This window comes from Peromyscus californicus, unplaced genomic scaffold (genome assembly GCF_007827085.1).
Source record: "Peromyscus californicus insignis strain IS unplaced genomic scaffold, ASM782708v3 Scaffold_16__1_contigs__length_79575227, whole genome shotgun sequence".
NCBI classification, from domain to species: Eukaryota; Metazoa; Chordata; class Mammalia; order Rodentia; family Cricetidae; genus Peromyscus; species Peromyscus californicus.
Window position 1 is genome coordinate 13702556 of NW_026294458.1, and position 26844 is coordinate 13729399.

At 50.1% G+C, this 26844-nt stretch overlaps 1 protein-coding gene across 1 annotated transcript in view; it reads left to right on the forward strand.

The window, feature by feature from the left end:
• Sema5b (semaphorin 5B) overlaps positions 1-26844 on the forward strand; it is a 123180-nt gene that overhangs the window by 69651 nt on the left and 26685 nt on the right. Inside the window, exons 2-4 of the mRNA XM_052740439.1 lie at positions 11495-11699; positions 16672-16771; positions 21672-21717. Of these exons, the coding sequence (XP_052596399.1) occupies positions 11546-11699; positions 16672-16771; positions 21672-21717 (300 nt within the window). The 5' untranslated portion in view covers positions 11495-11545. The remainder of the gene's footprint in view (positions 1-11494; positions 11700-16671; positions 16772-21671; positions 21718-26844) is intronic.

The window sequence follows — 26844 nt, forward strand, 5'->3', positions numbered from 1 at the left end:
GACAGTTCTCCTTTTCTCTCAGTCCTCGGCGGCTTCTTCTTCCTGGTTCCATGGATTTGACTGTTCTAGGAACCTCATGTAAGTGGAGTCATGCGATGTCTGTCTTTTTATCTCAAGCTTATTTCACTTAGCGTCATGTCTCAAGGCTCATTCATGTTCATGTGTTTCATTCAGCACTTCCTTTCTTTTTAAGGCTGAAGACTATCCCCGTTTGTATCGATCATATTTTGTCTATACATTCATCTGTCTACTGATGGACACAAAATGGAGTTACTGCTCCATTTTGTCTATTGTGAATAATGCTGCTCTGAACATGTTGCCCCAGATAGACGGACAGATAGACATAGATGTACACCCAAGGTGTACAAATACCTTTAATTCTGCTTTCAACTTTCTCTGGAGATACTCAAAGGTGTACTTGCTTGGTCATATGATAATTCTATACTTAGTACTTAGAACAACGGTTCTCACGGGGTCCCAAATCAGATATCTCTACATATCAGATATTTACACTACAATTCATAACAGTAGCAAAATTACAGTTATGAAGTAGCAACAAAATAAATTTATGGTTGGGGGTCACCACACCATGAGGAACTGGATTAAAGGGTCGCAGCATTAGGAAGGTTGAGGACCACTGGCTTAGAGGAAAGAATCTAAAAATCCCTTTACGTTGCCACCAACTCATCTCCACCATAGGTAAGGGTCCAGTTTCAGCGGCATCCGCATGGTTGTGCCACCACCACCACCCATCTTCTGGGGGTTCTTTCAATGACAGAGGCGGGTCTTTGGCCATGGAAGGAGAGCATGAGTGGGTTCCGTCCACTAAGGTCTGCATTCAACCGATGAATCTGGCCTGGGGAAAGAAGTCCAAGCTTTCCGCTGGATTTGAATCTGTTTTTGAGCTGTGGGCATGTTTTCAAATGCAGTTCCCATTTTCTTCAGCCTCAGAACATCTGATAGCAAAATGTTTTCACAGAGGGCGCTTGCCCATGGGGAGGGGACAGGCGGCTGCTCTAATGAGTAGATAAGCGGGATGCGTGTTTGGCAATGTCCTTAGCATTTAATTCCAGTAATTAAAGTAGGCAAGCTTCCTTTGTTTTCTTTTCCCTTGCAAAAACAATGAAATATTACAGGCTATTTGGGGACCAGGGAATAAAACCCGCATCATATTGTCACAGTGCCACCGTCACCCGCCTCCCCATTTGTGATACTGACTGATCTGTGCAAGGCACAAACCGAACCCACTCTTCACCTGATTCCTTGAAGCCACGCTGTAGCCCCATGAGGTGCCCTGACCCATGACCTTCTCCCACCTGCATCCACCTGCTTGACTTTCCCCACAGGGCTTCCTCAAGATGGTCACACTTGCAGCATGGTGGTACATGCTAGCAACCCTAGCGCTTGGGAGGTAGGAGCAGGAGGAATTCTAGGTCATCCTTGGCTACATAGCAAGTTAAAGGATAGCCTGGGCTAGGCAGTCTGTCTCAAAACAAAGAAACAAAGAAGCTTTTCATTCTTTTGTTGTTCTTCAGGTCTGACCTGTAGTTGACTCCTTCAGAGGAGGAAGTCCAGGCTCCTCGCTCAGACCATGTAGAGGAGGGTACCCCTGGAGTGGCCTGGGCTCTGCTCACAGGGCTCTCTCAAATGCTGTACCCAAACACCTGTGCCGTGTGCTGAGGGCCAGCTGTAATGCCTGGCTGCCTAGGTTTGATCGACTTTCTCCTGGTTTGACCTTTTCCAAATTACCCATCTGTGCCTCTGTTTCCTTACCCAGGCAACGGAAATACACATTAGCTGCCTGATCCATAAAGTTATTGTGTGGATTAAAAGGTGTGTCATCAAGAGCATGGGTACATAACACTGTCGCGGTGGTGATTTATTTCTGAGTCTTGATTCAGCCACTAGCTCCCTACCCAATCTTGACCTGGAGATGCCCTCCAAGGCCTCAGTTTCCCCAGAGCCGAAGCATGGTGTTGAAGCCAACCATCAACAAGAGTTTCATTTATCAAACGGTGTGGACACCTGCTCCTTTTCTTTGGGAGGTTTAATCGCAGGTGGAAGGTGTATTGTGGGAGCGCATAGATGACTTCTAAACTCAAATGGGACAAACAGACAACTTGGCGGTTGCTAGCACCATGTGGGAAAAATGCAGACACTACCTTGCAGCTCCCCACACTGCTCAAGGCAGAGGAGAGGCTGAGTTAAGGAGCTTGCTCTTGAGAACGTGTTTGGGGCAGGGCGAGGAAGGGATGGATGTTCCCCATACCCTCACTCCCTGTTTTCAGAGCTGGAAAATGCTGTGGAGCCTTCCAGCCCTGGCAGCTGTTCTTCGCCTATCTGGACCCAGCCTTCCGTCTGGGCCCCAGTGGCCCAGGGGGTCCAATTGGGAAGAAAGGAGAAAATCCGTATCCAATCTGTTCTATTCAGAGCAAGGGAATGGAATCTACATCCCAATGTTACCTTTGTGTGAGTTTGGCCCAACTGGGCCCCCCAAGTGGTGAGTGATGCGTGGGTGGAAAGATGTTTCAGATGCCTGGCAGAGAAGCCTGCAGCTGGGCATTCGGTGGCCTAGGCGGAGTGTGGGAGTGAGGGGCAACCTCACACCTTTGCCTGCTGCCAAACCACAGGCCGAGGAGGGACTGTCTTCCCTGATCTCGGTTCTCCTCCTCCTTTCTCAGGCAGGCAGCCAAGTGGAGAGTTTGAATGGCAGCAGAGAGGAGCGGGTGGGTACGGAGGTTTGGCCCGAGCCCCTCCCCAACAGGTCTTAGTGGAGCTGAGGTGGGCAAACAGCTCCTTAGCGGATCCCTGAGCTTGGCCCCTGGCCTGGGGCCTGGGCTGGGGGGAGGCATCCAGGTGGCTGTCAGCACTGGCTGGGGATCTGCACTCTGCCCTGTCCATCTGGAACCCCTGGCATTTGTTCCTCCGCTGATGCCCAGGACCTGGATAAACGGGCTCCTGCAGCCCAAACTCACAGGAGGCTGATTTGTAGCAGGAATCAGCTTAATAATTTATAGCTAGAAAGTGCTCTCCTTGGGAAAAAAAAAAAAAAGAAAGAAAGAAAGCCAACTCAGGAAACCAAATTAGACTCTGCAGAAGGCTGAGAGCACGTGGCACCAGGGCTGTAGAGCATGCTCACAGGCCTGGGACTGTGTGTCCTGGGGGGAGGCTGACCAGGACATCCCAGTTCCATTGTTAACAGTCATGGGACCTTGGGCTGGTTCCTCAGCCTGGGTGAGCTCTTTTCTCCCAGTCAGGTGGACAATGAGCATCTTGAGATTTTTTTACAAAGTTGCCATGAGATCTTGCAAAGCAGGAGCTTTGCACCTTCTCTGGAACATGGCCCATGTGTGCTAGCCATTTTTACTCAAGCCCTGCTCTTTGGGGTTGGGAATTGTTTTTTCCTCTTTAATTTCACGATACCCCTCCCCACGGCCTCTTTCAGTGGAAAAAAAAATGTTTTTGATTGGTCTAGGAAGCCCTCCTCATCAGCAGCCATTTGAACCGTCCCAGTGCTACTGTTTGGGGACAAGTCTGTGGCCAGTGTGGCTGTCAAGGCCTCTGTCCTAGACCTCCAGCTTCGTTTCCCTTATCTCTGGTGGGTGCAGGAGCTCCCAGGATTCAGCAGTCCTCCGGGTATGGGCCTAGGCTCTCTGGGGGAGGAGGGGTGCTGATTCCATTTCCCAGAGTTGTCTGTGACATTGGCCTACCGCAATGCCCGTCTGGCTTCTGGAAGCTCCAACACAACCACATGCGTGCAATGTCTCCCAACCACTGCATCTTCCCGGGAGTACAAGAGTCTCCTGGAGACTTAGGGTCACCCTCAAGAACTGTCACGAGTGGCCTCTGACTTCCTTCTCAGACTCCTCCCCCTCTGTCTGTGTCTCCAGCCTCTGTGGGTTCTCTGGGGATGTCTAGAATCAAGTCTTTGCCTGTGCTATCCCTGCTGGCATCTTCTTGGCTCCTGGCGACTGGCACACTCCACCTTGTATTCTTCCCAGCCCCACTGAGCTCAATCTTCTGTGTCGGGCATGCAGCACTCCCTACTTTCAGTTTTCCAGGGTGTCTTGTACCTCAGCAGCAGCCCAAGTCTCTGCGGTGTGCTGACCGTCTACCCCACGCTGTGGCCTCCGATGTAAATGGTGGACGATGCTTGGGACCCCATTTCCTCTTCGTTCGCAGTGGAGCCAGGAATGAATTAATGCTCCTTAGATGGTCTGGGGTAGTTGACTCTGGCAAGCTGGGAAAGGCAGAAAATGCCTACTGGGGTTCTGTCTGGGCTCTGTGGGGGCCCTCGTGGAAATGTCCTTTTCTCTCCTCTCCTTCACCCTGTGCTAAAGACAGAGGTCCATCTAACTGTGCTTCCAATGGCTCTGGCCATGGCCCTCTGCCCTTCCCTGGCTCCCTACCATCTCTGTGAGAGACCATTCCTCCACTGTTACAGCTCATCTTTTGACAGTATGTGCCAAGCGCCAGGCACTGCCCAAGTCCTGGGAGAGAAATAGGTGCTTGCCTGGGTGGTATGTTCTCTCTTATGTACTCAGGCCTCTACTTACCTCCAGGTACCATCAGAAATGACCCCACAGAGAGCACCCACAAGAAACTAGGGCAGCCGTGTGAGCAAAGGCAAGAGAGACGCTGGCTGGGATCTGGAAAAATGCTTTCTTCCTGGCTCAGGGTTTCCCAAAATAGAAAGAGTCAGATGGCGCAGTACCTCCATTCCCCCACTGCTAGAGCACCCCTCTCCTAGACACCAGGCAGGTACAACAGGCAGCCTGGAGACAGGGTCGAGACCAGTTTCTGTGACCCCTTCTCCATCCAGCTGTCAGGCCATGGTCACTATCCCTGCCCTTTGGGAACACATTTCCTTTCTCCATGAAGATAATAGGCTCCCTGCTTGTGAGCCTCTCTCGCCCTCATGATCCCACCATACAGGACCTGGCACATAGTAGGTGTTCAGTCACACTCAGTGGAGTGCCAGGTACACAAATGGCAACTAGCTAAATGCTCCATACCAGTGGTTCTGAGCCATCCAAATGCTGCAACCTTGTGCTGTGGTGACCCCCAACCATAAAATTATTTTCGTTGCTACTTCATAACTCTAATTTTTCTACTGTATGAATTGTAATGTAAATATCTGATATGCAGGATATCTGATATGTGACCCCTATAAAAGGGTCTGTTGCCCCCAAAGGGGATGTGACCCACAGGTTGAGAACCACTGCTTTAGATTCTATGGAAGTGTTTCATAAGCGGCCTGCCCTGGTCTAGCCTTCATTCTTGGTGTTCTCTAAGGCAAGGCATGTTTACCCTTGTTTACAAGTGATGAATTTGAGATCCACACCCAGGGCTGGCAGCTTTCCAAGGTCAGGGCTTTCCACAGTGCTGTGCAGAAAAAATTAGATGACCTCTTGCTATGCTCTGCTGGAAATTTTCGGTTATGGTTTTACCATCAGATCAGATGCGTGTTAGAAGTGGAAATTCCTATCTGCCCTGGAAACTTTGGATTTTTAAGCATAGGAAGCCAAACTGTATTTGGGTGGTAACAGTGTTTATCTAATGCTAATTGAGACCTGGAAAGCAAGCTCTTGAACAATCTCATCTCTAATAATAATACTAGGAAGGCCTGCCACTTAAACAGCACTTACTTTGTGGCAAGTGCCCATTAGGTGGAGCAACGTATTTGACATTTGCAACAATTCTGAGGGATGGATTTCCTCTCCCCCCATTGGACTGGTAAAGAAGCAGGAGGTACAGAAATGCAAGGTCAGGGCAGAGTAGGTACCGAGCATGCACGCGGCCTTGGGGTCCACCCCCAGAACAAATAACTAAAGAATTCAGACCTGCTGAAGAGACCTGGAGGTCAGCTTAGGGGGCTGGTTCTTTGTCATCCACCTGGCTTCCTTCCACCTGTCTCCCAGCGCCACCCTCCTTAGCATGAAGCCAAAAGGCGCTTAACAGCTGCAGATTGTTACAGGCTGGCAGAACACTATGCATCCTGTCTACGGGCCAGGCAGGAAGAAGTGGTCCCTCCATGCCCATCAGTGACTTCCTCTTCTTCATCATTGGAAGACTGTGGCGCAGCCCCACAGCCATGCAGAAGCCATGCTGGAAAAAGAAGTAGACACAATGGGCCACGTCTGTGACCAGCTTAAATGAAAAACATTTTTTTTTTTTTAAGCAGGACTTGGGGCAGGAGAGATGGCTCAATAGTTAAGAGCAATGATTGCTTTTCCAGCGGACCTGGGTTCAATTCCTAGCACCCACATAGAGGCTCACAACTGTCTGTAACTCCAGAAGGTCGGAAGCCCTTTTCTGATTTCCTCTGGCACCAGACATGCACATGGTACACAGACCTACATGCAGGCAAAACACCCACCATAAAAATATTCTTTAAAACTGGGATGTAGAGGGAGGCGGCTCAAGAAAGTAGAATGTCATCAGGTCTCGGGAAAGGGCTAGCACTGGGGACTGGGAGGCCGCGGTCATCTTCTCAAGTCTCTACACTCTGTGTCTTCTGTCACCTTAGTGTCTTCAGATCGTCCTCACCCACAGGTCAGGCAGAAGGTGACCACACTTTCAGAACCACAGTTCAGGTCCCTCTGTCAAGACTGACTTGACCCAGTTACCAAATTGCTGTAGGAGAGTTCCTTATTGGTCTGTTTTGATCACATGACATGAGCCACTGTGGCTAGAGTGAGGATCACATGATCCATATAAGGCTGCAGTGGCAGGGGTAGGGATTAGGGGCTCTGCCCTTAGCTGTTGGAGCAACTTTCAAAGATAAGAAATTCGCCTCCCAAACCCAAAAGTATCTAGAACTCAGCTCCAAAGGTCTGGCAGGGGAGCACTCTGAGATATGCTCATTACTCACCCCATTTTGGTATGGCACCCCATTCTGCTGCCACTTGCAGAACTGAAGTCCTTACTTGACACACTCTGCTTTGGCTATCAGCACCCCATATTCCAGCCCTTTCCTCCTTGCTCCTCAGATCCTGAGTTGCACCCCTCTCGGGCTCTACAGGCTCCCTAAAACAAGCAACGAAGGCGAAGGTAAGACCAGGCTCATACAGGAGCTCCTGTGAGCCCCAGGTCAGTCCCAGGCTTTTCCTGCAGCCTCCTGATGCGTTTCTGTATGTGTCTGGGTGACCTGGTTATGTGCTGTGTGAGTGGCCACAGGCCTCCCTCTCTGTCTCCTCCTTCTCATGGAGGCCCAGACTCTGCCCTTCCCTACCCCCATTGTGTCCTGCACCTGGATTGCAGAGGACTGTGCTGGGCCCGGGTAGACCATGTGACATTGACCTAGCAGTTTTTAATTCAGGAGAGACTTGGAGAATGGAACTTCTGCTATAGAATTTGGGGACTTTAGGGCCTTGAGACTAGGGCAGAGAAGAACCCGGGATGTGTTTCTATCCTAGACCCCGTGGACACAGGATCTAGCCACAGAGAATGTCAGGCCTGGGCCTGAGGCAGAGCCGTATAGGAGGAGGGTGGAGTTGGCAAGGTGACTGTGTTGCTTACATTCCTCATTGTGCCCAAATACCCAACAAAGGCAACTTCAAGAAAAGACTTCTTCTGCCCCATAGTTCACGCACCACAGTGCATCGTGGTAGAGGAGACACGAGGGGACTCAAGCTTGAGAAGGCTGGCTACCTGCATTGGCAGTGAGGGAAGAGAGAGCTAGACAAGAGGCAGGCTGCGCTGTAAGCTTAAGTCCTCTCCCTATGCCCTACACCGGTCACCTAGGCCCCATGTCCAATGGTCCCGCAATCTCCCAGAAGAGTGCCACCAGCTGGGGACTAAGTCTGATGGAGACGGAAGATTTCACATTCAAACCCTAACAGTGGGGGATGAGGACAGGCCTGGTCATGCTGTCTTAGACAATCTTGCGAGCTGATGGGAGAAAATGTGTGTGGCCTGTGGACTGGTTATCCCTAATTAGTCAAGGCCTCTTCCCAAATTGCCCCCCCTCCCGAAAACAGGTGATATCATCAAATGGGGGAAATTGATGGTATCTTAGTAAAGCCACTGTTGGCAGAGGTGTGGGAAGAGGTTTAGGGAGCCGGGGGTGGTCACTGTGCAGCGCCCTGCGACCCATAACCAAGGCTGTGGTGACACTTTGGTTCTGATGGGAGGGGACAGCCATGTTTCAGAAACCCAGAGGCAGGGGAACAGAGCTGGTGCCCTGACCTGGGTGGCAGGGGTGGATGAGGGGGGAAAGGGAGGTTGCAGACACACCCGCTACTTCCTCCTTCTCGCACCTTGGCCAGGCACACAGCGGAAGGGAAGTGGGGCCCTGGATGGAGTCCCTGCAGTGCCCGGTGTGTACATGGAGAGAAGGCGTAGTAGGGAGGAAGAGAGTAGGTTTGGAGAGGCCAGCCAAAGGTATCATGACAGCGTCGGAGGGCAAAAAGGGTGCTCTGGTGCTGCCGCCGCCTCCAGACACCAGAATATCTCATCATGCTGGTTGATGGCTCACCGTCAGCTCTGTTCAAGTCAGGCCTGGCTCGTTAATCCTCACAAGTGCTGGTAAAGTTGGTATTGTCACTGCTATTCCCAATCTGGGGAAACCAAGGCAGAGAGAGAGGTTAAGCTGTTGTTTCTCCACACAACCTGATATTTTATCCCAGTCTTTCCTTCCTGAGAGTGGGCCCCACACCTTGATAACCGTTCCCAGACTCTGTGACCTCTTGGAAGGGCTGGGGACCAGTGTCGGGGGATGGATCAGCAGGTACCAATGATGGGATGGCACTGAGCTGCCCACAGCAGGAAACCTACCTCGTCTAGCACTGAGGAGAACGCATGTGACTGCATGAGGAAAGATGTTCTCCATCTTTCCTCCCCCAGGGTCTCTACTGGAAGCTGAGAAGATGCATGTGGTGTGCCTGTGGGTGAGGGGATCTAGAAGGGTTATGAGAGCCAGTTCTCCCTGGGGTATGGAATGGGCCGTGCCAGCGGGCACCTCCTGGGTCTGTCGACATGCTTCCCTCCAGCCTTAGAGCAGTTCAGCCATGATGTGCTCTATTCATCTGTGTCTGTAAGCAGGCAGGAAGGATATCCTACCTGGGCTGGAAGCAAAGGTCCCAGGGCAGAAGGAGCCCCAGGAACCTCTCTCCTCTGACTCCTACCTGTCCCGACGGAGTTACCTTTGGGATCTCTCTCCCAGAGTCCTAGCTCTGCCCAGGAGAAGTGATTCTACCCCACTGCCCTCCTGGTCCTCAGTCCAACCTAATTCATTTCACTTTCTTTCATTTCATTTCACTCTTTTCTACAGCTTTATAGTACTCCACGGCAGATACACCAACAGCTTGTTTAAGCGGCTCCTAGGTGTAGCTATTGGCGTGTTCTTTTTCTTTTTTCCTTTTGTTGTTTCTCAGAATGCCACAGAGAATTATCTTGTACACAGTTCACTTTATGCTCATACGTATGCCTCTGTGGTCTATTTTCGCGTCTCAACTACGTGTTGCGAGGAAGCAGGTTTGACTTCTCAATTTACAATCTGTTGCAGATGGATGCTTACCTACAATTCAATAACAGTAAATTACTAGAGAAATGAATTGAAAAGCAACATGCAAAATACAAGCCTAAACGTCTTTGTTTTTTCTCTTTGTTTTATGGTGCTAGGGCTTTGTACGTGAATGCAATAACTCTACCACTGAGCCACACTCCCAGACACAGACATTTGATTATTAGAGTCAATGTCCAGAAAAATTACTCAGATTACCATCTGGGATTTTCAACACTGACTTCTAAGTGTCTGCATCTGTCTTACCACGGAGTTGTGGCTGTGTGAGACTCGATGCTGGTTCTTACTTGGAGGACCACAAGCCTAGAGTCCCATGTGAGGTTAGTGGGTCAAAGGGTAAATGTGGAGGCTCTTTTACCGGTTATACAGGTTACCCTCCAGAGAGGCCGTGCCATTTGACACACACCAGTAGACTAGGACAGGGTGCTTCGTTTCTTCACAGCCGCTTCACGAGGGAGAGCTGCCTGACTTGGATCTTTGCTGATGGAGAGAAATGCTGTGCCAGGCTACGTGTTCATTTGCATTGCTTTGGGGTCGTGAGAAAGTGTGCTTCAGATTTTAAGCCCTGTTCGGATTTATTTCCTTTTACTCATTTTTCTGCCGGTTTTTTTGGTCATTTTCTTCTTGAATCCTAGGAGTTCTTTGCATATTTGGGACTATTATCTCCTTGTCTGTGTTCAGAACCACAGGTATTTTTGGTTCAAGTTTGTCAATTGCCTTGTGTGTGTTCATCTGTGAGCATGAGCACTCATGCTCATCTCTGTGTATAGAGGCCACAGATGGCCCTTGGTGTCATTTCTAAAAAGCTGTCCACCTTGCCTTTTCAAACAGAGTGTTTCATTTGGCCTAGAACTTCCCAAGTAGATTATGTTGGCTAGCGAGCAAGGCCCCAGCCCAGGGGTCTGCCTGTCTCTGCCCCCCAGCATGAGGAATACAAGCCCTCACCTTTTTTTATCTGGGTCTCGGGATCCATTTCAGCTCTGCAAGCACTTTACAGACCGAGCTACCCCAATCCCCCACTCCACCCTTAGACTGAGCTACCCCAATCCCCCACCCCACCCTTAGACTGAGCTACCCCAATCCCCCACTCCACCTTTAGAAGATCTCACTGTGTAGCCCAGGCTGACCACAAATCTTCAATCCTCCTGCCTCAGCCTCCTGGGATTGCAGATGTGTACCACCATGGCTACCTTTTGTCATCTGCCTTTTGATGTTATTTTTAGTGGCAAGGGGTTTACACTTTCATGCAGATGTTTATATTTTCAGTGACATCAAATTTGTCAACATTTTCTTTGATGATGTCTGGATTTTGTTGTAGTTTTTCACTCCAAGGTCCGAAGGATTCTGTTCAATTTTTTTCTAGTATTTTCATGACTTCACCCTTAACATTCAAATCTCAAATTCAGTTTGAAATTTTCTTGGCATAAAATGTGAGCTCAGAATTGGACTTGAGGGGCTGGAGAGATGGCTCAGCAGTTAAGAACACTGGCTGCTTTTCCGGAGGACCCAGATTCAATTCCCAGCACCCACATGGCAGCTCATAGCTGTCTGTAACTCCAGTTCCAGGGGATCTGACACCTTCACACCAATGCACATAAAATAAATTTAAGTAAATTATTTAAAAAATTGGACTTGAATCTGAGCTTTTCTTTCTACACATGACTGCCCATTGCCCCAGTTCCATTTATTAAATGGATCCCACCTTTATCATTAAAGCTAATTTTAAAGCATTTGGAATCATAATAGAAAAGGCTCTATAATTTGTCAATTTTGTCCAGAATACCATTACAAGGGAAATTAGCTTTCAAGATATGATCTATAACTTTGCGTTATTAGAACAGAGTAACATAAATACAATATAAATTTATTTTTAAAAAACCCTCTGGGGCCGTTGACGGCCCCGAGGAAACAGAGAGAAGTGGGCATTGATGGAAGGCACACTTGATGAGATTGAGTGTTTCATTGCAGGTCTTTCCCGCTGGCCTGCCTCCAGGAGCTAAGGCGGCAGAGGGGCCCACCATGGTTGGCCCAGGACCCCTGGCTGTCTCCATGCTGCTGCCCAGCCTCACCCTGCTGGTGTCCCACCTCTCCAGCTCCCAGGACATCTCCGGTGAGCTCAGCAGTGAGCAGCAGCTCTGTGCCCAGAAGGAGCACCCTATCGTGGCCTTTGAAGGTGAGAGCGCCCCTCATTGTCCTAAAGGACTTGGGTCAGTCCCTAGGAGGGCCTTCCAGGTTGTCTGAAGCCCTTCCTGTAGGTCTTGAGACCCTTCCTCTGGTGGCTGTTTTAAGGCTAGGCAACAGTGGGCTGTGGAGCTCTGATTACTCCAGATAAAGTAGATAATTTTACCCGGGCCCTTCACCCACACCCACGCCAGAGCAGTTATTGTCTTTCTGTGGGATCTTTGGATGGATGGTGAAATTAATGGATGCCCCAGTGGGAGGGACTCGGATTTGGTTGGTGGTCTCAGCTCTGGAGGTTCTCAAAATGCAGGCTCCTTTTCTTGGCTTCTCTGAGGGCAGGAGGGAGATGACTCACTCACCCAAGAGGAAGAGCCTAGAGGATCTCTGGAAGGCGTCCTTCTTGCTCTATGCAGACTGCAGGGATGCCTGTCTTTGGAGTCTTGGGAACCCCCAGCAGAAGGGGCCCTGGTGACTCATAACTCCTCTGGCTGTCAAGGGAGAGCGTGGGAGTGTCCTATTAAAGGATTTCCCAATCTCGGATGTGCACATCCCTGGATGTATTCCAGGGGGTCCATAAGTTCTCCAGAATTTCTAAAATTAGGACAGCATTAGATAGATGATAACCAAAAAAATAAAACACAAATCTCAGAGAGGCCTAGATCATCTCCCATGACCTGTTAAGCCATCTGAATGTCCCTGGTCACATTCATACTCTGGGAACCGCCTACGTGGCAGCTCATACTGGAATCTGCAGAGGAGATGACAGGGTCCCCTGGTTCTTAATACTGACCAACACTGACTTTGTCACTCTCTGTACTAACCCTTATGGGGGAGGGCGGGTAGGAAGACCCAGGCCTAGGGACTGAAGAGACTTGTCAGAGCCAGCCCTCAAGGTCAGTCTCCTGATGTCACTACCATTGACAAGCCATCAGACACTCAGCCTCCCAAGACCTGTCCTGCCATGTGAAAGAAGCAGTATGGAAACCAGAGTGGAAAATCAATCACTGAGTCCAAAGGCCGGGGTGGAATTTGAGGGGTAGAATAGGGCTCATGGATGGGGGGAGAGGCTGGGACCTTCTAGATGTTCAGGCTCCCAGCTGTGTGCTGGCTCCCTTCTCTGAGAGGAAAACTTCCAGCTGTCTTCTCCACGCTGACTTGTTTGAGCTGGGATCCTGGCTTTGAAGGCTTAAGTGGATTATAGGAAATTAGTGATGTCTTCAGTGTACAAAACGTGCGCACACTCTCAGACTTCTGATGGCTTCTGGTGGCTCTGAGGGGAAGGACCGAGTGAGGTGGCAGGCACTGAAGGAGCAGCCTTCCCAGGGATGTCATCGTGCCAGGAGATGCCTGTGACAGCTCTTAATGCAACATTCCCTGTCAGGGACTTTGCATGGATGCTGGGGGGTCCGGCTGACCCAGAGGGATCTCACCCCCTTCCCCCTGTCAGAGGGTCTGTATGGGGTACTGGGAGATAGGAAAAGTGAAGTTGGGTTCTGAGTTCCTGGGCTTCCAATGAGCAATTTTAATCATTATGTTGGAACTGAATGCGCCTCACTGTCCACCCCACCCTCTTACAGAATGAGTGACTCGGCCACATCATTACTATCCTGACAGCTTTGGGTTGTCACATCCATTCACAAAATTAGTGTGTGTGTGTGTGTGTGTGTGTGTGTGTGTGTGTGTGTGTGTGTGTGTGTGTGTGTGTGTGTTTTCCTGGGGACTGGGACCAAGGACTCATGCATGGTAGGTGCACCATATTTGAATTATTTGAATGACCCTGCTCAGTGCCAGGCATGGACCAGTTGCTATGGGGGCCTCAGAGGCAAGCACGTGTTTCCTTTGGTGCTCGGTCATTTTCTATTATTCCTCAAAGGTCTGAGCCCTTAGCAGCTCTGTTTCTTGGGTCTCCTCACATCTGTAGTACACTAAGCACACAGTAGGTCCCATGGGGGAGAAGCTGTTCCAGGGAAGTCTTTCTAATCCAGCTCAACACCAACCATTTCCAAGACCCCAGACCTTATGCTGCACGTCTGAGCGAGCCATGGGCCTCCCACCTTGCAGCTGCGAGCTGCCTTCTCTTCCCCAGACACCTGACAGATCTGTGAATAACCCCCAAGCATCCACAAGCATCGGGCAGTTGCAGAAGCAGACTGGCGGCTTTTTGTTTTATACGGTTTAATTTCCTCCTGTGGGTTCCTTTTAAGGAGGCCCACCTGGGTTTCTCTTTGGCCTGTGTATTAGTTGCCACAGCATGCCCTTTCTAGATGGCAGGGAGAAGCCAGCCCGGAGTTAACACTGGCAGTGGTTAATCCACAAAGTGGGTAATTGAATTGACTATAATTAAAATCACAGGCGCGTCATGGAGAATGTCATTTTTCTCTTAAAGTCGCCGTCCAAAGCCTCCGCTGCACACGGAGCTCAGAACGTGCTTGGTGTTTTAAAGCCTTCCCTCTGGTCCCCTTTGCCTGTTTAATAAGAGGAGGCTGGCTCTCTTCCCAAGGCCTCCCCAGGATCGAGGCACTGCGCCCAGCCATGGTCCCTTCCACTTGACTGTGTGAGTTCCTTCATGGCTGGGGGAGAGGGACACCAACGGAAAGAGGCCCCCACTTCCACCTCCTCACTGTCCTCGAAGCCCAGACTGTTTCCTCCTTGCCTCTCCCCATGGGAGAACAGACCTGAAAGGAGACCCTGCTGAGTCCTCAGGCGGTATCTGAGACCAATCATCCCATCTCTCTCCTATCTGCTGCCTTCACCTGAAATGCCCAGACCACTGAGAAGTGCTACCATTAGGGACCCGCCTGGTCTGAGGAGGCACACCCCTGCAGAGTTACAGTAAAACCCACTGTGAATTGCACAGGGAGGGCAGAGAGGATGTGGAGACAGTCGAATCAAGGAGGTCTTCCTGGAGGAGATGAGCACTCCATTTAGTCTCTACCAGAATTTCCTGTGGACCCGGTTCAGCTGAAAACTAGCCCACGGGACTTCAGACTCTTCTCCTTGCCCAGATGCCGTGAGACTGTATGACAATTCTTGCCAACACACAGCCACCTGCTGGGGCTTAAAGAGTTTGCTTCATTTTCTTGCAGGATTTTTCTCCCTCACCCTTTTTTTTTCTTTCCTTTTTTTTTTTTTATCGTGCATATCACAGTTTTCTGAAAAACATCCAACTCGCAAAACCTCCAGCTCTCCCGGGAGTGATTAAGTGTTTGCCTGTCGTGCAGAAATGAAGGGCTGCTTTTACTCTGTAGTGGAGGGATAATGAGCAATGATTTATCTCTCTTGGATCACACACACACACACACACACACACACACACACACACACACTTCTGGACATTGTGTAACAGTTACTCACAGTGGGGAGAAAGCATGGGGCTTCCCCATCAGCATCCTCCCCTCCCCGCAAGCACGGGACCTGCAAGAGAAGTTCCGGTACTATGGATCAACCTGGGAGAAATGGGTCTCCAGGAGAGGGACTGAGGAAAAGTCAGCGAGCTTCCACCCATCAATTAGACCATGAGGCCTTTTCTTTGCCCACCCAGTCCCCATGAAAGGCTTTGGCTTTGACAGGAAGAGTGCACCCAAAGACGGAGGTAGACACTGACCGCCCAACCTCTGCCCCTCCCACCTCCGTGGTATCTTTTTTTTTTTTATTAAATTTTTAAAATTTATTTTACATACCAACTACAGTTTCCCCTCCCTCCTCTCCTCCATTCCCTCCCCCCACCTCCTTCCCACCCCACCCCCCCATCCACTCCTCAGAAAGGGTTAAGGCCTCCCATGGGAGTCAACAAAGCATGGCATATCAAGCGGAGGCAGGACCAAGCCCTTCCCACTACATCAAGGCTGTGAGAGGCATCCCACCATAGGGAAGAGGTTCCAAAAGGCCAGCTCATGCACCAGGGACAGATCCTGGTCCCACTGCCAGGGGCCCCACAAACAGACAAAGCTACACAAAGGTCACCCACACGCAGAGGGCCTAGGTCCGTCCTATGCAGGCTCCCTAGCTGTCAGTCTAGAGTCCACGTGCTATCTTATCAGAGAGCCTGATCCTCTTTCTAGGAGTTGAGGGGTATTCATTCACGATTTCAAATGCTGTTACAAGGGTGGGGCCTGCAGGTATCGGGAGCCAGGGCACACCGCCAGGCTGAACACACACTGCGGAAGAATAACAATGTCAGGTAGCAGAAGCCTGTAGGGTCGTCTCAATCCTACTGGGTGGAGTCGGGGAAGTCTTGGAAGAGGTGGGGCTGGGGCTGGCAGAACCGTATTATTAAAGGGATCGTGGAGTACAAAGTTTTGTGGGCTCTATGGAACGGATTAGGGAAGTATGGAATGTTCTAGATTACCGTGGGTGGAGTGAAGAGCTTGAGTGAATGTCCACGGGTCGACCGATAAGTAAATAACAAATGCCAGGCACTGGGAAAGTCAGTGGGGCCAGAGCCCAAAGGTCACGGGAGTTGAGACATGTTTGGGGTTGCTTCGAGGGTTCTAAACCCTGAGACTGGCGTAGCTACGCAGAAACATCACTCGAGCTGCCTGTGGGAAGTGAACCGGAGGGACAGACATGGGAGGCAGGCCAGTTAGGAGGTTGTGGGCACCAGTCCAGGCAAAAAAGGACAGTGGCTTGCATTGGGGTGAGGTCTGGGGTGAAAGAAGTGAGTGGAGCTTGGAGGAAAAGCAAACTGGGTATGTATTGAGGTGACTGCTCAGGGTCTCTGGGGGAACCAGGGGTGATTACAGGTTTTCCTTTGTGCGAGGCAGAGTCCTCCCCAGAGACAGATGGTCACAATACTCTAGTCCCTGACGGAGGCCACAAGGTTGGCTGCTCACAGAGGTGGACAGGTGAAACTCAGGTCTCCTGGGGCTCCACCCCTGCTCCACCCCTGCTGTCACTCATCTTCTCTGGGTTGATGCTGGCGAAGCTGGAAGCTTCCAACAGTAACAGAAGGTCTCTCTCACCAGATCTGAAGCCGTGGGTCTCCAACTTCACCTATCCTGGAGTCCGGGATTTCTCCCAGCTTGCTCTTGATCCCTCCAGGAACCAGCTCATCGTGGGAGCTAGGTAATGGGGTACAGAAGATAGCGGGGAGAGAAGAGGGGCACTTGGAATGGGGTAGAGAGGATTGTCTTAGTTGGGTTTCTATTGCTGTGATGAAACACCATGACCAAAATGCAAGTTGGGGAGGAAAGGGTTCATTCGGCTTACACTTCAGCATTGCTGTCCATCACTGAAGGAAGTCAGGACAGGAACTCAAACAGGGCAGGATCCTGGAAGCAGGAGCACAGGCCATGGAGCACAGGCCATGGAGCACAGGCCATGGAGGAGTGCCGCTTACTGGCTTGCTTCCCCTGGCCCGCTCAGCTTACCTTCTTATAGAACCCAGGACCAGCAGCCTAGGGACGGCACCACCCACCATGGGCTGGGCCCTCCCTCAATGGTCACTAAATGAGAAAATACCTTCCAGTTGGATCTCATCGAGGCATTTCCTCAGCTGAGGCTCCTTCCTCCCTGGTGACTCTAGCTTGTGTCACGTTGACAGGCGAAACCAGCCGGTGGTACAGGGGTACCTACTGGGATGAGTACTCTGTGGACACACTGGTCTCCTGGGTCCCTGTCCTCCGTGCCAGGCCCTGTCTGGGTTAATGACTATCATCTAGGGAAGTTATGAATGCTAAGAAGGAAGGGAGTGGCCCTCAACCTCACCACCTCAGCTAGATTCATTCATCAAAAGTTGTTAGGGTAGTAAGAGCAAGGACCTCGGCCCTGATGCCAGGACCAGCCGGGTTAGAGGTGCCCAGGAGCCCCCTGCTGGCCATCGGGCTGTCTGCACTGTGGGTGCCGGCGTAGGTCATATGCTTCTTTTATAAAGGGCCTCATGTTCTGTAGCCTGTCCACCTTTGTCCCCCACTGTCCAGATCCAGATTCAGAAGGAAAACCATGTCTTCCAGGCTTCCGGGCAGAATGGGAGGAAGTAACCACCATGAATCAATCACTGCCAGTAAGGAGTTTAGAGATAAGGCAGGAGGTCCCTAGGCCAGTTTCCCCCATAGCCCCTGGGAACTTACCGAAAGGTAGTACTTGAGTCTTACCCAGTCTCTTGGGTCAGAAACTGTAGGAAGAGGCCCCAGCCTTGTTTCAACAAGGCCCCCCATGTTGAAATGGTCTGACCCAACACCACACAGCAAGAAGACACAGGCTTGGGACTAGAACTCAGGCCTGCCAACTCCAGGGCTATGGGTCTGTATTGGGCCAGCTGAAAGCATGACATTCTGGCTCAGCTTGTGCAGGTGAGAAGGACACTCCAGGTGACGCCATGGAACTGGCCATGTCTGCCCTTTCGTTCTCCCCCATTTTGTTTGCTGTGTGAAAAGGAGGTGAGTCACCTACAAAGCTCTCGTCTGCTGTCAGCTGAGCTGGGTCCTTAGTCTGGGCAAACTTGACCTTGGAGCCTCAGTTTCTCTTCTATGGCCAATCTCCCAGGGATGCTGGGATGCTGGAGCTGAAAGCTTTTAAAATTTTTCTGAATGAAGTGTCATTTTATAGCAGTGTTGTATGTGTTACAGTGTAACGTGCCAGCTACATATAATATTCAATAAGAACCAAGCCACCCCCTCTCACGAGCAGGCCTCTCTAGGCGCTCCCAGCATCCTCTGAGAGATGGTCTCTATAGATGCAGACAGATCAGAGTGTGGGCTTTCTTTCCCAGTAAAGACCGCTTTTGATTTGCTTTCTATGTTGAGAAGGTTGCCCACTCATGCACAGAGAGATTTCACATCCCCTGCTCTCAGGTCCTGCCTGTGGCAACATCATATATATATATATGTATGTATATATTACAGAAATATAACCTGGAAACTGATATTCATGCCATCCTTTCTCCTGGCTAAGGTTTTACCAACCAGCACTTTGAGCAGCATATGTCCACTCACATCTGTAACCCTAGCATTATGGATGCTGAGGCAGGAGGATCACCTTGAGTTCAGGATAAGCCCAGGCTACATAGTGAGGCCTTGTCTCCAAAAATGAAAAAGCAAAGCAAACAAACAGGGCTAGTGAGATGGCCAATAAAGGAGCTTGCTGCCAAACCTGACGATCTGAATTCAATCCCCAGGACCTACGTGCATGCACGGCACTCACATGCTCCCGCATATACACGCGCGCACACACACATTCACACACACACACACACACACACACACACACACACACACACACACACACACAAACACATACACACACACACCATAAGTTAAAATATAATAAATACTAACAACAAACAAACCCACAAACATACATAGACACCTTTTATACCCAGAGAGTAGCATCCCAAGACTGTGCTCTGAACCTCAAGACAGCATTTGGAAAGAAAAAACAAAAAATGTTTGTTTCAGACTGTCACATGCACGATTTTATGCGGCAGCTGCATGATAAATCAGATAACACATGTAGTACATCCCACAACAGGTAATCTAGTGTATGTAGGAAACCACGCATGTAGAAAATCATCCGGGCTTCACTGTCAGCCCTGGGGGCACATGCTGTGATGGCTTGCATTTTGCAGATGAGAAAGAGTGACAGAGAGGTTGCCACCTGCCTGTGGTCACACTGTCCCCCAGATCCACTTTGGGTCTCCCATGAAGAAGGTGGTTATGTTTTCTGTCTGCAGGTTTTCTTCATGTAGGTAGCTAGAGGCACAGCTTCTCCTGGGCCTTTGAGCCTAGCTCTGCCTTTAGAGAGGGAAGCATTCTATCCTGGACTGGTCCCTTCTGCCCCTAGAGCCGGTGTCCTGGATCCTGGGCTCTTTCTGATGCTCCACCCTTGTTTTATTCTGAGCACCCCCACCCCACCCCACCCCCACCTCTGCCTGATTTTTTTCCCCCTTCTCTCCTCAACACTCCTGGAACTCTGGAATCCAGGCTGGGGAAATGTTTTTATCCATCTATAGCCTGCCTTATTCCCTACGGGATCGGGAGCTGGGCGGGATGCAGCGGTTTCCTGCTCACATCTCCCGGCTCCCTAAGAGCTGACTGAGATGTTATGATGAATGATTTTTGATGGGATAAAAATGAATCGAGTGATGTGATGTTTCCCCTAATTTGTTAAAGCTGTGAGCAGATGCCGACATTACCTGAGCACACAGCTGGGGTAGGGCCACAAGCTGGAGTCCATCTGTCCCGGGGCCAGGAGAATGGAGGCCAGGAGGCTCCTGCCAAGGACCTGGAGAGGGGGCTGGGGAGGGACAGCAGAGGCTTGGAGCCAAGGTCATGGGCAAGGCCACCCCGCCCTAGGCCAGTGGAGAAGCAGCGTGAATCTTCTTCTGGGCCAGCAGCCAAATCATGAGAGGAATCTCCCAGGCTGAAGTGTCCCGTTCCCACCCCTGCCTTCCTTCAGCAGGGCCCCTCCTTCCCTTTCTGGCTCAGTCTCTCCTCGTTTCTTCTCAGCACAGCTGAGGTGGCCAGAAGTTCCTAGATTAATTATTCCTAAAAAGTTCAGGAACCTGAAGAGGGATGGCCAAAGGCAGATAGAAAAAGGAAAGAAGGTTCTTTGGGAAAAAAAAAACCAAGCTACATCTGCTTTTCATTAATAAAACCTTTTAATGTGTCTCCACGGGACCATGAAGAAGTCAGGCATAAACTAGTTCTCCATTTTACAGACACAGACACCGAGGCCCACCAGGCCCCATTAAACAGTGGAGCTGGGAATTCTACCTCTTTCTGCTACAGGGTCTATTCTCAAAGCCTGAACTCATTGTGATGGCACGCTCTGACCCTCCCCACCACCCTCGTGACTCCCAAATTCTAAGTCTTGGTCATCTGGCTGCCAGAGCTCAAACAAGATCAGTGGTGGTGCTGAATTTGATGATGTTAGCATCATCACCATCATCATCATCATCATCATCATCATCATCACAGTTAAGGCTTGTGGGCCACCAGCTGTCACATGAGAGTGGTGGAGAGGCTGGCAAGGCTGTGCAGGCTGGGCTGGGGAGACAGTGGTCAGGCAGAGGCTGTGGAAAAGGCAAATCTAGAGTCACTGGGCAGAGATGAGGCTTCACACAGGACCCCAGGGCCTCTGTGGGAGCCTATCTACCTCCCTGCAAGAGGTCTTGAGGATTCAGTTGAACAGAAACAGGCTCCATGGTTAGGAAAGGTGAGGTCACAAACTAAACAAAGCCATTTAGTTTGCAGATCTTAACTGACCTTATCTTGATTCTAGAATCTGGTGGACATGGCCGAAGAGGTTGGCTTTAGAGACAGACAGAGAAGGGAAGCAGGGGGGGTGGGGGTGGGAACAGAACAAAGTAGACCAGTCACTTCAAAATTACCTTCCTTGTAAAGTGGACACAGGGAGATAGAAAATAGAAGACTAATCATCGTTAGCTCCAGGTGATGTCACATGACTCAGGGTAGAGAGCACTTCACTATCATGGCAACAGAAACTAGCCTGGCTGGGAATGTGGTCGTTCTTTTCCCCTAATTTCTCAGAAGGTCAGTTTTGCTTTCATGAGGAGCATTGAACATGAGCATAGGCGACTCCATTTTGATTTTTCAGTCTGGTCCATCGGGGCCTCTTATGAAAACTTAGTCCACAACAAATCTGTTAATTTTATTTAATAGTGGATTCAGGCAGTTCCTTCCTGTGCTTGCTGGGTCAGCCAGGAGCAGATACATCACGAAGTCTGCAGGTTCCTCCCAACGCTTTGATTTACCATCTCTGTGACTTGGACCATTACGCAGCCTGCCTCCTGTAAAATGGACTTTCTTGTAGCTACTGCCAGGCTGGGTGAAGGTTCAATGAACTAACCAAGGTGAAGCTCTTCCTTGGGGTTGGCTCATCCTAAGTCCTGCAGAGGACATCTTCCTGGCACCCCATGAGACCTGGGCTGGGAGATTGCTTTCCGGGGTCCTACCTACAGAGTCAGTGACTTGTGATTTTCATTCCGTTTATTTTATTTTCACAGGAACTACCTCTTCAGACTCAGCCTTGCCAATGTTTCCCTTCTTCAGGTACATTTGCTTTCCTTCCCTTCCTGTGCTTTTTCTGTATTTGGAAGCTGGGAGCCGGGCAGTGCGAGTAGCAGGATACCTAATCATCCCCTAGGATCAGCTGCAGGAACCCCCTGTTCTTTTCCTGGTCACCAACTAAAACCCTGCTTATCAAAGCCACCACTGGGAGGACACGTGGAAATGGGGTGCAGAGCACTCTCCCGTGGAGCACACACAGGTCTCGTGCATTGTGCTGAGGAGCTTGACAAGGGAAGGAAAGGGGGGCACCACACTGAGGTGCCCCCACCCGTCGGCTGGGACTAAGGGCTTTGCCAAGATGCAGAACTTTCGGGCTAAAAATGGGACTCTACAGAGGAAAGGAGGCCAGTGAGTCTCACTGAATACAAAGCCCAACCCAGAGTTTAGGCCTCAGGGGAAATGGTGTCTCTGGCTCCTTTCTTAGCTTGGCCTGAGAGATCCTGGTCTATCTCGGCATTTTCATTGAACTGTGATTGATTTATTATCTGCTGCCAAGCAAGGCTCCCCAAGCATAATTCCCTAAGTGCTCTGAGAGGCTTTTTAATGGGACTCCTTGATCCAGAACAGTTATCCCAGATTGAGAAACAGATGCCAAACCATCTCTGCTGAGGCTGAACATTATAGAGAAAGGACAGCCATTCTTCAAGGAGGGGAGAGCTTCCATTGGCCTGTCCAGGAGCTGTCTTAACAGCCTAGCATTCGTTGGGCACTTATTGAATACCAGCACTGAGCTGGGAGCTTGGGGGTATTAGACAAGCAGAATCTCTGACTCCAGGGAAAGATGATGATGGATGCAAACAGTCTAGTTAGAACTCGGGCGTTAATCAAGTGCTAGGCTGTTTGGTGTGCAGCTTTGCAGCAGCAGGCGGTTAAGGAAGGGGAAACCTCCTTGATAAGCTAGTTTGACCTTCTGGTCTCCTTGCATCCAACCTGGTCCACACGCTCAGTGACTATGGTACCTCTTGACTGGACACCAGAGGAAGTATCTAAGGGTATAAGGGATGTGCCCTTTGGAAAGGAGGGGTCAGAGGAACCTGGGAGGAAGAGGGGAGATTGAAAGGAAATGCCATGTATCCATTAATGCATACTTTCCCTAATCCAACCTGCCATCCATCTGATAAACATTTAATGAATATCCATAAAGGCCAAGTCTAGGCCTATGTATACTACGGGCTGATGGTGAAACATCTCCCACAGGTTCATGGGTTTTTAAACACTTAATGGCCAGTTGGTGGCACTGTTTTGAGAAGTTGTGGAACTTTTAGGATACGGAGCCTACCTGGTAGATATAGGTCACTTGCGGATAGACAGCTATAACCTAGTCCCGATTCTGGCTCCATCTCTGTTTCCTGATCCATCAAGATGTGAGGAGCCTCAGACAGAGCTCCAGCCTCCACGTCCTTGGCCATGCCTTTCCCACTGTAAGGGACTGTATACCCTCTGGTAATGGACCAAGAGCCACATAAACTCCTTCTTCCCTTAAGTTACTTCTGCCAGGTGTATGATCACAGGGATGAGAAGGGTTACTGCAGCATGGTGCTCGGCATTTACACTCAGGTGAGGCCCGTTTCTTTGCCTCAAGGAATGCTCACAAGACCGTACAGGATGCCTTTTCCTGTAAGGGGACCACTGTCATGTCCCTGCAGGCCAGGCTTATGGCATGCCAAGTTCCCAGAGTCAGCAGTCCATGCTCACAGTGGTCAGCCCAGAGGTTAACTTCTAATTGGCATCCGTAGGCGACAAAGCCAAACCTGACTTTGGTCGGGACATGGGGGAGCTAGCCCAGAGGTTCCAAACAAAGGTGAAGCAGGTGATCCAGGGGGCCTGCCCTGAGCACCTGGCAGTTGCTTTTTATTAGTTTCCCATGGTCTGCAAATGAAGGTCCTCTGGCCCTGGAGAGTGGGAAAAGGCAAAAGAGTGAGATGTAGAGAAATAATGGCAGAGCTGTGAGAAGCTGTAAGGGATGGTGGCCTGGAGGCAGGAGGAACCCTCCAGGCCCAGCAGGGTCTGCAGAGCTATTGAGAGGTGTTGCCTTTGAGCTGGAGCTCAAAGGCTGTGTTTGCCTGGAAGCTAAGGGGAGAACAGAGGAATGAGATAACACATAGCACTGGGGGGGAGGCAGGATCAGAGAGTAGGAGGTGGGAGGTGAAGCCCTGGGGGAGAGAGGGGTCTTCATGGCTGAGCTGGGAGTGGGGTCCACATATTATTTGGAAGGCAATAGAGATCCATTAATGAGTTTAAACAGAGAAGTGACAGGAATAGACTTGTCATTTAGGTCACCTGACCCAGAGCAGGTACTGGAGTCGTGGAGGAAGCAGCCAGGAGACAATTGTGATTGTCCAGCTGAGTGGTGGAAAGGCTTGAGGGGGGCAATGGAAGAGGGACGGAGGACAGGAAGGAAATCTTAGTGTGATAAGGTCATACAGGGCCGTAGCCTCACATAACCTGAGGATCATCAGGCATGCTGACTTCTATATAATGGAGTTAGTCATGCTTGGACCACGGAGGTGACATCTAGGTTTTTGGCTTACACAGCTGGTTACCATAAATTAGGATGGGAATGAGGCCGACTGGAGACCATTGGCTCCCTTGCCTGTGCCCCAGAACTGCTAGGGGGGCTTTGACAGGCACTGGTACCTCAGAGGTTCTCATTTGATTGCTCTGGGGCTCAGCCTGGACGCTGGGTTTTTCAAAAGCTCACAAGTAATTGCAATGGGTAGCTAAATTTAGGGACCACTGCTGCAGGATGTCGAGAAAGCCTTATCTGGGGTGCTGCCCCGCTGGCTTGGCCTCCCCTGGCCTCCTCTCTAGCTGGTCCACAGGACATAAGTCATGTACCTTTCTGGATGTTCAGACCGGGGCCTGGGGTTTGGTTCATCTGCTTCGGTGTTGATATGGTCTTAGCATAGACGGACACCTATGGCACCCCCAGTGCTCATGCTTGGAGTCGGGGTTCAGCTTCAGTGGGGTTCTCTAAAGCACCCTACAAACCAAGAACTCACCTTCACCAGCATGGCTCCTAGAGGTTTAACCTTAAAATTCAGGCTGGGTTCTTCTGACAGAACCAAGGAGGGAGATTAATACATCGATGCCATTGTTAACCATTCTAGAAGGCACTGTCTGGCCACAAAGGTGGCGGGTGAGCAAGTAAGAGGTTGTGGCAGGCCATCCGGTGCCTCCTCCTTGAAGCAGGTGGCAGACCTGGGGCTCTGCTCAGTTGCCTGGCCTGAGTAGAAAACCCTGGCTTTGGGCTCTAAGTACCCACTCTGTCATGTGACCTGGCACACCCTCTTTGGAGAACCCACTCCCTGTCCTGGGTGTTGACCATGACGAGCTGCTCAGCAGCACCCAAAGACTGGAAATGGGCTGTCCAATTGCACTGACATGGGAGGGGGGCACTAAGCTGTCCACTGGGCCCCAGAGTGTGATCTGAGTCAATTTAAACCTCAAGTGTTTTATCGATGCCTTAAATAATTGACATCTGTTTAAAAAGAAATCTAAGTGCAAACAGTTTATGCAAACCTGTGTCCATTAAAGGGACCTCTAAGAACCTAAGCACTATTAAACAGTTGATGTAAGCGATTGTTCCTTAAGGAGAACTGAAATTCTCAGCTCCTTTCCAATCCTCAAGTACTACAGAGGGTGTGTGTGTGTGTGTGTGTGTGTGTGTGTGTGTGTGTGTGTGTGTGTGTGTGGTGTGTATAGGGTAAAGTGAGGGCAGAGGATGAGAAGGGGGAGGAAATCAAGTCAGTTCATCTGCTGCCATTATTACCAGCATAACTCAACCAATGGTCATAAGAATCTTCAAAAAGGAGGTGTGTGATCTGCCATGCTGGGAGCTAGGGGGGCCAGCATGATGCTAGCCTGAATTTGTCAAGTAGGCACTCATGAAAAACCTTCATCATGGCAATCCCAGGGCCTAATTGCTACCATGTTATGATCTTAGGGTACCAGAGGCCTGTAAGAACAGAAATGATTATGTTGGCATACATATACACCAAAACATGTAATAGGACTTTTTGGGGGATTGGGAAGACTTTGGGGGTGATCCCAGTTCTCTTCTAGCCTGCCTCACATCCTCCACATTTGGGCCCAGCAGCCTGGGGCTGTTGGTAGTTTAGACTCTGCTCAGTGGTGAACTCAATGCTCAGATAGTGCTAATGCTAAGTGGTCATCTCTAATGTGTCTAGGGGAGCTGCCATGTCTACACAGAGACCATTCTGTTCGTATCCTGGTGGCTTACCTGCTCTTCCTTGTAGACCAATTTCTAAACAGTCTTATTAACTAAGAAACGCAGAGCCAAATGCAGGGGTAATAGCCGAAGAGATCAGAGCGAATAGCCATGACTAGCCTTAGCTTACCACCAGCAGTAGCTTCCACAGAGAGCTTCTTCTCATCTAACCTGTGTTTTTATTGCCTTCCTGTTCTGCCTTCTCATTGGCTCTAAGCCCAGCCACATGACTTCCTCGTCACTGCCTGTCTATAAGGACCTCCAGGTCTCTATTGTTGATACTGGGATTAAAGGCCCATGTCACCACGCTTGGCTGTGTCCTTGACCACACTGAGACTCTGCCTGCCATGTGATTGGATTAAGGGTGTGGGCTACAACTGCCTGACTTCTGTTTATGGCTCGCTGACCTCTGATCTCCAGGCAAACTTTATTTATTAACATACAAATAAAATATCATATTTTAGCACAAATAAAATATCACCACACTTCCTCCTAGCACAGAAACCACAGGTAAGCTGTGCTCTTGCCTGAGATCATCACCTGGAATTTCTGGAGCAGTCCAAGTAGAAAGCATTCTTCTTGCTGCTGACAACATAATCTCCGCCTACCTCCACTCCCTCACAGGAACCCGCCAAAGGCACATGGGGAGTTGTGATAGGTACACATGCACACAACAGAGAGAATGAGAGGGAACACGTCTGAGGAGAAGAAAGTCTATCTCTCTGGGGGATGGAAGTAGATGGAAGGATCATCCTGACTTAACAGAGCTGAGTAACTTACAGAGGGGGTGTGGCAGGAAAGCAAGCCGAGTCTCCAGAAGATCTCAGGCTGAGGTACTGGGTATTATAGAATAAAGACAACTAAAATAGGCCACTTTC